This window comes from Otolemur garnettii, unplaced genomic scaffold (assembly GCF_000181295.1).
Source record: "Otolemur garnettii isolate 467f Iridium unplaced genomic scaffold, OtoGar3 scaffold00007, whole genome shotgun sequence".
Lineage (NCBI taxonomy): Eukaryota > Metazoa > Chordata > Mammalia > Primates > Galagidae > Otolemur > Otolemur garnettii.
Window position 1 is genome coordinate 24,916,191 of NW_003852402.1, and position 11,620 is coordinate 24,927,810.

At 39.8% G+C, this 11,620-nt stretch overlaps 1 protein-coding gene across 1 annotated transcript in view; it reads left to right on the plus strand.

Annotated features, from left to right (window-relative positions):
- NR2C1 (nuclear receptor subfamily 2 group C member 1) overlaps positions 1–11,620 on the plus strand; it is a 57,370-nt gene that overhangs the window by 30,351 nt on the left and 15,399 nt on the right. Inside the window, exon 10 of the mRNA XM_012801206.2 lies at positions 3,257–3,378. Within this exon, the coding sequence (XP_012656660.1) occupies positions 3,257–3,378 (122 nt within the window). The remainder of the gene's footprint in view (positions 1–3,256; positions 3,379–11,620) is intronic.

The following is an 11,620-nucleotide window of genomic DNA, read 5'->3' on the forward strand; positions in this document are numbered from 1 at the left end:
ACCTTAGGTGTATGTGGCTGGCGCCTTAGCCACTTGAGCTACAGGCGCCGAACCTAATTTACTTTTCTAGTAAGTGTTCCTTAAAAAATTTTAATTAAATCATAGCTTTATACATTAATGCAGTCATGGGGTACAATGTGCTGGTTTTATATACAATCTGAAATATTTTCATCATACTGCCTTCATGGCATTTTCTTAGTTACTGTGTTAAGACATTTATATTCTACACTTAGTACATTTCACATGTACCCTTGTAAATGCACCGTAGGTGTGGTCCCACCAATTACCCTCCCTCCACCCAATTCTCAAACATTTAAAAAATTTTTCATCTCATGGAATTTTAACTATTAATTGCCCTATTTTATTACTTGGCACCATTTATAAATAGATAAATGATCTGTGGATAATAATGAACAGAGGCAATTTGGGGGGAGTTCTTTTTTTACATGTTAATCTATTATTTCTCAAGAAGTTTTCATTTTGATGAAAACCTTTTGATCTGGTTGACATCATAGACACCTTTTAGAATTTGACGAAAGCTATACATTTCCCAGAAAAATAGATATGGGCACTTTCACCTATCCTACCCTACCCCAGAGGTAGCCACTATTAACTGTGTTGTATGTTTGCTGCTGTCCTTTTTCTGTGCACATAGATACAGATATACATATACACTATACATTTTACTTAACATAAGCTGAATCATCTATGTATTATTTTGCTTTTTTTTTTCGACTGAGAAATCTACGAGATGTTTTTTCTATGCCATTCCATCTCATTTAGCTTATTTTAATTCTTACATGGTGTTCTATAATATAGATTATTCTTTTCCCTGGACGTGGAAATTTGGATGGTTGCAAGGTTTTAATTTCACTATTAAGAATATAGCTACAGGCTTGGCGCCTATGGCTCAAGCCGCTAAGGCGCCAGCCATATACACCTGAGCTGGCAGATCGAATCCAGCCCGGGCCTGCCAAACAACAATGATGGCTGCAACCAAAAAATAGCTAGGTGTTGTGGCGGGCGCCTGTAGTCCCAGCTACTTGGGAGGCGGAGGCAGGAGACTCGCTTGAGCCCAGGAGTTGGAGGTTGCTGTGAGCTGTGATGCCATGGCACTCTACCCACAGCAACAGCTTGAGGCTCTGTCTCAAAATAAAGGAATATAGCTATAGGCTCGGCACCCATATCTCAGTAGTTAAGGTGCCCGCCACATACACCAGGGCAGGCAGGTTAGAACCTGACCCGGGCTAGCTAAACAGTGACAACAGCAACAAAACAATAGCTGGGTGTTATGGTGGGCACTTGTAGTCCCAGCTACTTGGGAGGCTGAGACAAGAGAATCGCTTAAACCCACAAGTTTGAGGTTGCTGTGAGCTGTGATGCCATAGCACTCTACTGAGGGTGACATAATAAAACTCGATGTCTCAAAAAAAAAGAAAGAAAGAAATATAACTACAATCGACATCCTTACACATGCTTTTTTTGCGTATATATGTACAAGCATTTTGCTGGAATAGAGATTTAGAAATGGTATTATTAGGTCACATGGTGTACCCATTTTTTAAATTTTGGTAGATAAAACCAAATTGCTCTCTAGTTTATACACCCACAGTAATTTATGAGTACTTTTTTCCTGTATCCCTGCTATATTTGATAGTGTTGATCATTTCAATAATTAAAAAGTAGAGGCTAGGGACTGTGGCTCATGCCTGTAATCCTAGCACTTTGGGAGGCCAAGGTAGGAGGCTTCCTTGAGGCCCGGAGTTCACAACCAGCCTGACCAATATGCAAGACGCTGTCTCTACAAAAATAAAAAATTAGGCAGTGCATGCCTGTAGTCCCAGCTACATGGGAATCTGGGCAGGATGATCACTGATGCCAGGAGTTTAAGGTTATAGTGAATTATGATGATGCCACTGTACTTAAGCTCAGGCAAAAGAGTAAGACCTTATCTCCAAAATATATATATAATAATGTTTTTTTAGGAGTAAAATTACATTTCATCTGTAGCAATAAAAATTCTCTTTAACAAGATTTGCAAAAATTCTTTTAGAAGGCGGTTTGTTGGGTTTTTTTTTTTTTTGACAGAGCCTCACTTAGTTGCCCTTGGTAGAGTGCTATGGCATCATAGCTCACAGCACTGTGAGCTCTAAGTCTTGGGCTTAAGCAGTTCTCTTGCCTTAGCCTCTTACGTATCTGGGACTATAGGCGCCCGCCACGACACCTGGCTACTTTTTAGAGACGAGGTCTTGTTCTGGCTCAGGCTGGTCTCGAACCCATGAGGTAAAGCAATCCACCTGCCTTGGCCTCCCAAGTGTACAGGTGTGAGCCACCGCTCCCAGCTTAGAAGTGTTTTAATATAGGATATTTATTTTTAACAGTGGTCATACATTTTAAAGAACTATTTGAAGTTAGCAGTACAAACCGACAGCCCATAAATGGTATATCCACAAACATGTCCACAAACATGTTTTTTATCTGTAGAATATTTTAAAAAATAATGTGTACAATGTGAGGGTGTTCAACACGCCCCCTGGGTGAAGGGCTCAACTACAACTTGAACTTAACCTTAAAAGTAAAAATAATGTAACCTAAAAATTTGTATCCTCATATTAATTTGAAATTAAAAAAATAGTTTTGTATTCAGTACCAATTTTTTTAATATTTCACACAGAACCTGTTCTTTGAAGAATTGAAAGAGCTGGTGGTTCTGAGCCCAAATTTCCATGTTTTTATTGTGCTAGGTTCAAGTCATGGTTGTGTCCTTTATCTGGAATATGCTCTCCCCAGTTGGTACCAGGAAGCCTATTTCACTCCTTCTTATCCCATCCTATAAGCATTTGAATTTGCTACTAACATAGTAGCCTGCGTGAGGGAACAGTCAGCATATAGGTTTTCTCTTTAAACTAAATTTGTTGCATGCTGCTGTTAATGGGAAGAGAGAAGGTAAAAAATACACTCTTAGATCAAGATAGGAAATAACTTCTAAAAACACAACCAGGTAATATTATGGTTGATATTTATGAAGTGAGTCTGCTTGTCTGAATATTGCTTTGTTAGAACTATGATCTACTCATTTTAAACCCTTTTGGTAGCTCTAAAATCCAGTGACTTGGGTTATTTCAAGATCTGCCTTTTTTGTGAATAATTTAGGATCATGTTTGATGTGTTATGTTTATATTCAATTTTTTAAACAGAATGATAATTTAGAACTTTCAGTCCTAAGATGATTTACCTCTATCCCTGTTCCTACTAGCTCACCATGCCTTCTCCTATGCCCGAGTACCTGAATGTGCACTACATTGGGGAATCTGCCTCCAGACTGCTCTTCTTATCCATGCACTGGGCACTTTCGATTCCTTCTTTCCAGGCTCTGGGGTGAGTGTTTTGAAGTCCTTGAATATAAACGTGATTTTGTAGCACAAATGTACAGTAAGCAAGAACTTTTATTTTGGGAGGATTTGCATGAAAGAAAAAAATGGTATAACATAATTTTAAGTTGTATCATTTATATGACAAATTATGGCATCTGTTATTTTCTCTATTATTTCTCTAAATAATTCTATGTGGAAGAGGATCCATATTTCATAGTTGGATTAATAACTTGGATGGAATATAATAAGTTGGCAGACCATAGCTAGCATTTGTAATAGGCCCTGTCTTTCATTGGCTCAAAGAGAGCAGGCCATAGGAATGCCGTAGGTCATCTTTTCCTTCCCACAACCACCCAGGCGAGTTACCAAGGAGCTGAAATTTGCTTACCATAATTATGTTTAAAAATAGAGAATTGTTTTCAATCATTTGATTCAAGAAAAGAAAAGAAAATGTAAGTCCTATGGTGCTTACTACAATGATTTAGAGATTTCACCTAAATCTAAGGAGTATATCTGTGTTCTGAGTAATCAGATGAAATGGAGATGGTCTGCTATTAGAAACTCAAGCTTTAGCTGAGTGCTCGCGCCTGTAATCCCAGCACTCGGGAGGCTAAGGCGGGTGGGTTGCCTGAGCTCATGGGTTCAAAACCAGCCAGAGCAAGAGTGAGACCCTATCTCTTAAAAAAAAAAAAAAAACTAGCTGGGCATTGTGGCGGGCGCCTGTAGTTCCAGTGACTCGGGAGGCTGAGGCAAGAGAATCACTTGAGCCCAAGAGCTTGAGGTTGCTGTGAGCTGTGTGACACCATGGCACTCTACCGAGGGCAACAAAGTGAGACTACGTCTCAAGAAAAGAAAAGAAACTCAGGCTTTATCGGAAGATTGTCACATTTATTTATATTGCTCTAAACTAGTAACTGGTATGAAAAGGCAAGATGTTCTAAGCCAGCTGTCCTTAACCCATGGGTTGTGACCCCTTTGGGGGTTGAATGACCCTTTCACAGGGGTCACCTATACATCCTGCATATCAGATATTTACATTACAATTCATAACAGTAGCAAAATTACACTTATAAAGTAGTAAGGAAAATAATTTTATGGTTGGGGGTCACCATAATATGAGGAACTGTATTAAAGGGTCACGGCATTAGGAAGGTTGAAAACCACTGTTGTAAGCCTATACAATGTTTTTATTCAATTCATAGGACCCCACTCCCAATGTGGTTTTTGTAAACAAGTCACTTCCACATCCTATACATCTGTTCTCCCATTTGCCAAATGGGAATAGTAACTGCCCATCCCTTATCCTTAGAAACAATTTTGAATGTAACTAAGAAACATGTGAATCATGACTGTGAAAGGCATACAGAGAATTAAATAAAGGTAATTCAAAAATATAATTTGGTTTATTATCACTGTTAAATTATACCGTGCATTAAATCGTACTCAAATATTACCTCTACATAGCCTAAAGACTGATTTAAAACAGTTAACGTTTAAAATGATTATTAGCCCTTTTTCTCAAGATAATATTAAAATTTTAGAATTTCTTCAATATATTTTTTATTAAAAAAAATAAGTACAATGTAAATTAGAATATTAGCAGTTTATTAATTTTAAAAGATTTAAGTGGAATTTGTTAAACTTGTAATTGGCATACTTAACCCATTTTTCTTAACAGTCTGCCAATTATCATAGTAAAACAACAAAAGGAAGGAGTTTGGGAAATGATTTGAACTCTGAATTATTCACAGCACCACTGGTCTTAAATACTTCTATTAAACTGAGTTTAATTAATCCTGTGGAAATAATTCAGATGTTGAAGAAACCAAAAATAAAGCTGTACAAAATAATTTTATAGTGGTGGCCACATGTCCCTGTGAGCCGTATTAAAAATTAGTTTCAATGTAATAGCCACAGGATTCTTTGTAATTAGAGTAAGTATTGATAGAGCAATCAACGCCATTACCTGCTGTGCAAACTGTTCTTATCCCCATCTGGATAATTTATAGATATTATTTATACATTGATCTAATCAGATGGATAAGGACTAAGTGCTAATGATGGAGAAATTCTGTTATATAGAAATAAAAGTTATTCTAAATTTAGAAACTGCCATTGCTTGCATTTTTATCCCTTAATACAAAAGTCAGTAACAAAGCCCTGATTTTATAGAGAGTTAAGCAACATTAATCATTTTCTTTAAGTCAAGTTTGTTTTAGTCTCTGAAATCAAAGGGAATACCAGCTTAAAGAATTTTGAGGCTCAGTGCCTGTGGCTCAAGCGGCTAAGGCACCAGCCACATACACCTAAGGTGGCGGGTTCGAATCCCCAGCCTGGGCCCACCAAAGAACAATGATGGCTGCAACCAAAAAATGGCCAGGCGTTGTGGCGGGCGCCTGTGGTCCCAGCTACTTGGGAGGCTGAGGCTCCCTTGAGCCCAGGAGTTGGAGGTTGCTCTGAGCTGTAAAGCCATGGCACTCTACCCAGGGGGATAGCTTGAGGCTCCGTCTCAAGAATTTTGAATAGTGCATGGTTATTTTTTTTTTTTAATACATTTTATTTATTTATTTATTTTTTGGCCATGGCTGGGTTTGAACCTGCCACCTCTGGCATATGGGACCGGTGCCCTACCCTTTTGAGCCACAGCTGCCACCCCGTGCATGGTTATTATGATTTGTATTTTATAAGGTTTCTGTATTGTATAGGATATTGATTGTCTATTTAAAATTTAGTATCAATACGTAGAGGAATTCTGTTGTTGATTTTAAGTTCTTCCTATGTAATTTAGGGAAGTGACTGTACAGGTATTGTTGGAGGGGTAGTGAGGGTACTTGGCATGATCTGCCTGGAATAACTATGGCGGCAGTCCTCTCTGCCAGATTCTTAGAACCAAAAGGTCCACGCCACCACCATTTGTCATAGGAGACTTTATTTATTGAGTAATGTAAGCAACTTCCCATTAAATGCTTAATACAAAAGTTGAATCTTTTAAAATACCACTGAATATAATATATTGCTCACTGTAACTTTGCAAGTTTATTCCATATCACTGATTATTTTTCCCTGAGAACCAACCTTTAGTATCTCCAGGAATAGGTGGCTTAAAAGTCATATTGCTTTAATAGAACAGATAGTATAACAATGATCTAATCTCTAATCGTGAGTCCTATGTACATATTTTAATGAACATTAACGTATAGAACAGGATATAAAAATACTTATATCTATTGTAAAATAAAGTGACATATTTACTATTACACAACTTAACGCTATTTTTTTTTTTTTTAACACTTGCATTCCTTTCTGGATGCCTGACAGATACCTTAACAGAATATTCTCAGCTGCTTTTGCTTCTTAAAGGGAAGATGTTTTGAAAATAGGGTGGTGCCTGTGGCTCAGCGAGTAAAGCGCCGGCCCCATATACCAAGGGTGGCCGGTTCAAACCCAACCCAGCCAAACTATAACAAAAAATAGCCAGGCGTTGTGGCGGGTGCCCAGCTGCTCGGGAGGCTGAGGCAAGAGAATCACCTAAGCCCAGAAGTTGGGGGTTACTGTGAGCTGTGACGCCATGGCACACTACTGAGGGCAATAAAGTGAGACTCTCTAAAAAAAAGAAAATAGGTGATATAAAGTGACTAGACCACAGTAGTCATTTGTTTTCTTTTCCTAACAGGGGAAACTGTAGCAAAAAAGCTCTTACCATCCCAAATACTAACCTTAAATGAGGAAGTCTATACTGAGAAATGTGACTTTAACATTTACTTGCTATGCTAAATTGTCTAATGATTGATAAATTGATAAAGGAGCATGGACTTAAAACATGGGGGGTTAAAGTCCAGTTTTATTTGGCTGCTGGCTTTTGTGTCCTTGGACCACATTACCTAAATGATGCTCAGTCTCTGTAAACTGGGAGCAAAAACTTACAAGCTATTCCACTTAGGGGAGATAAAGAATAGAATTTTATCAAACCCAGAGCCTGCTATAAAGTGCTTTAAAAATGGCCATTAGTCTTCATTTTCCTAGGAATTTTCTTTCTTTTTTTTTGAGACAGGGCCTCAAGCTATCACCTGGGTAGAGTGCCATGGCGTCACAGCTCACAGCAACCTCCAACTCCTGGGCTTAAGTGATTTTCTTGCCTCAGCCTCCCAAGTACCTGGGACTTCAGGTGCCTGCCACAATGCCTGGCTATTTTCTGGTTGTAGTTGTCATTTTTGTTTGGCAGGCCAGGCTGGATTCGAACCTGCCAGCTCTAGTGTATGTGTTTGGCGCCTTAGCCACTTGAGCTACAGGTGCCACCGGAATTTTCTTTTAAAAGGGACTTGTAGTTTGTTTTTTTTTTCCTAACCTAATAACTTTTTAAAGACAGCTGTACAACCCATATCATGAGGGTTTGAGGTTTTGATTTGGGATGAAAATGTAAATAGGTATCTTTCTATAAATGATTTGTACAATTAGCTCTTTTCCTTTTCCTTTGCCTCTTAAATCTTTTTTCCTTAATATAATAATGATTTTGATGTTTCTCATCCTCTGTATTGATACTCTTGAACTTTTTCTCTGAGCCTCCCCAACAGTGTCAAGCTACTTTCTTACAAGGAGGTGTGTGGCACTGAAAAATAATTTTTTCAGTTATTTTTTCCTTTCCTGTGTTCACTAGTTTACTTGCTTGGTTAGCTGTTTCCTCCTTGAAAAGTCAGAATCAGGTTCGGTGCCTGTAGCACAGTGGTTAGGGCGCCAGCCACATACACTGGGGCTGGTGGGTTCAAAGCCAGCCTGCGCCTGCTAAACAACAATGACAACTACAACAACAAAAAAATAGGTAGATGTTGTGGTAGACCCTTATAGTCCCAGCTACTTGGGAGGTTGAGGCAAGGGAATCGCTTACACCCAAGAGTTTGAGGTTGCTGTGAGCTGTGACGCCATGGCACTCTGCCAAGGGCAACATAATGAGACTGTTTCAAGAAAAAAAAGTCAGAATCAGAAGTTAAGGTGAAAACTGAATTGCTGGCTTGGCGCCTATAGCTCAACCGGCTAAGGCGCCAGCCACGTACACCTAAGGTGGCGGGTTCGAATCCCCAGCCCGGACCCACCAAACAACAATGACGGCTGCAACCAAAAAATAGCCGGGCGTTGTGGCGGGCGCCTGTGGTCCCAGCTACTTGGGAGGCGGAGGCAGGAGACTCGCTTGAGCCCAGGAGTTGGAGGTTGCTGTGAGCTGTAATGCCACGGCACTCTACCCAGGGGGACAGCTTGAGGCTCTGTCTAAAAAAAAAAAAAAAAAAAGAAAACTGAATTGCTTCTAACTTTTCCTTCATGTTTGCTTTGAACTTTTCCTCATGTTTAAAGTGGTAAGTATAGGCCTATACCTTACCTTCCAGAGGTAACTAACCCCACTGTTAACAGTTTGTGTCCTATCAGATTATTTTCCATGTTATGGTTAATATATATATATATATATTTTTTTATACATCCTATTCATTGCCTCGTACTTTATGCTTATATTAAAGACTGCTTCGAGGCCGAGTACGGTGGCTCACACTTATAATCCTAGCACTTGGGATGCCAAGGCAGGTGGATTGAACCATAGGTTCGAGACCACCCTGAGCCAGAACAAGAATCTCGTCTCTAAAAATAGCTGGGCATTGTGGCAGATGCCTGTAGTCCTAGCTACTTGGGGGGGCTAAGGCAAGAGAATCAGTTGAACCCAAAAGTTTGAGGTTGCTGTGAACTAAGATGCCATGGCACTCTACCAAGGGTGACAAAGTAAGACTCTGTCTCAAGAAAAAAGAAAAAAAAGACTGCTTCCTATGTCAGCACATGTAAATTTACCTAGTTTTCCTTAATAACTACCTAGTATTCCATTTTATGGATTTACTGTAATCTACCTATTCATCCCTTATTAGTAGACATTTGAGCTCTTGCCAATTTCCTATGTTGTTGTATCCAATGCTATAATATATGTTGTAGCATCATATATATTTTTACCTACTTTTTTTTTTTTTTTTTTAAGAGATAAAGTCTCACTTTGTTGCCCTTGGTACAGCAACGTCCAGCTCTTGGTGTTAGGCAATTCTCTTGCCTCAGCCTCCTCCCGAGTAGCTGGGAATACAAGCGTCCGCCACAACACCTGGCTATTTTCTTGTTGCAGTATGGCCAGGGTCAGGTTCAAACCCCCCACCCTCACTATATGGGGCCGGCGCCCTACCCACTGAACCCAGGCCCCGCCCATTTTTACCTGTTTTTGTTCATATGGTCATGTTAGTACAGGCATGCATTGCTTAACAACAGGGATTACACTGTGAGGAAGTCATTGTTAGGCAATTTTGTCATTTTATTAACAACATAGAATGAATTTACAGCAACGTAGATGGTATAACCTACTTCTGCACAATTAGGCTACAAATGTAGGACAAACTTGTACAGCATTGTACTATACTGAATGTGGTAGGCAGTTGTAACACAATGGTAAATATTTGTATATCTAAACATAGAAAAAGAGGCCAGGTGCAGCAGGCTCACACCTATAATCCCAGCACTCTGGGAAGCTGAGGTGGGTGTATTTATTGTTGAGCTCAGGAGTTCAAGACCACCCTGAGTTAGAGCAAGATGTGATCTCTAAAAATAGCTGGGTGTTGTGGCAGGCGCCGGTAGTCTCAGGTACTGTGGAGACTGAAGCAAAAGGATTACTTAAGCCCAAGAGTTTGAGGGAGCTGTGAGCTATGACATCACAGCACTCCATTAAGGGTGACAAAGTGAGACTGTCTCTAAAAAAAGAAAAATGAACATAGAAAAGGTACAGTAGAAATATAGTATTACAATCTAAGATTCGTATTTAACGTTTTCTGTATGAAGATTTTAAATTACTGGTTTTCTTTGCATTTAAACTTTACTTTTAAATTGATTTTAATATCCAGTTTCTTATGGCAAGTGAAATAAAGAAGAGATCAGCCTGGAGTTAAAGTTTCACCTGAGGGCAGCGCCATGGCTCAGTGGGTACGGCACTGGCCACAGACACCATGGCTGGCAGGTTCAAACCTGTTCTAGACCAGCTAAAACAACAATGACAATTGCCTATAGTCCCAGCTACTTGGGAGGCTGAGGCAAGAGAATTGCTTGAGCCCAAGAGTTGAGGTTTCTGTGAGCTGTGACGCCATGGCACTTTACCTAGGGCAACAGCTTGAGAAGGTCTGTAAAATAAAATAAAATAAAATAAAGTAAAAATAGGTTGGTGCCTGTGGCTCAGTGAGTAGGGCACCAGCCTCATATACTGAGAGTGGTGGGTTCAAACCCAGCCCCAGCCAAACTGCAACAAAAAAATAGCCAGGTGTTGTGGTAGGTGCCTGGAGTCCCAGCTACTAGGGAGGCTAAGGCAAGAGAATCGCCTAAGCCCAGGATTTGGAGGTTGCTGTGAGCTGTGACGCCATGGCACTCTGCTGAGGGGGCGACAAAGTAAGACTCTGTATCTTAAAAAAACAAAAAGTAAATAAATAAATAAAATAAAATTTCACGTGAATAATTTCCAGGGAGAAAAATTATTCTCTGTGCCTGTTGTCAGTGTTAGCATTTGTTTCAGGAATGTTCAATCCTTTAATAAAATGTATTATCATAAGGAAGGCTGTGATTCTTCTTTTTTTTTAGAGACAGAGTCTCACTTTGTTGCCCTCAGTAAAGTGCTATGGCGTCACAGCTCTCAGCAATCTCTAGCTCTTGGGCTTAGGTGATTCTCTTGCCTCAGCCTCCCGACTAGCTGGGACTCCAGGCACCCACCACAACACCCAGCTATTTTTTGGTTGCAGCTGTCATTGTTATTTGGCGGGCGTGGGCTGGATTCGAACCCACCACCTTAGGTGTATGTGACTGGCACCTTAGCCACTTGAGCCACAGGTGCCGAGCCAGCATTCTTCTTTTTTTTTTTGCAGTTTTGGCTGGGGCTGGGTTTGGACCCACCACCTCTGGCATAGGGGGCTGGTGCCCTACTCCTTTGAGCCACAGGCACTAGCCTATGATTCTTAATAAATGATTTCCGGTAAACATAGATTATCCTAATTTTAAAGGTTTAGTAGGAAGAAAATAATTCAAGTACCATTCATTGGAATGTGTAGATTTCCTGTCAGCATGTTCTTATCAACTTAAATCTCTTTGAAGAAAGTAAAGAAATCTTAACAGTTTCATTATCTTATAACAAAGTATATAGGTCTAGTTTAAAGATTGCTTAATTGTAAGGGCCCATGCCCATAGCTTTGCTTTTT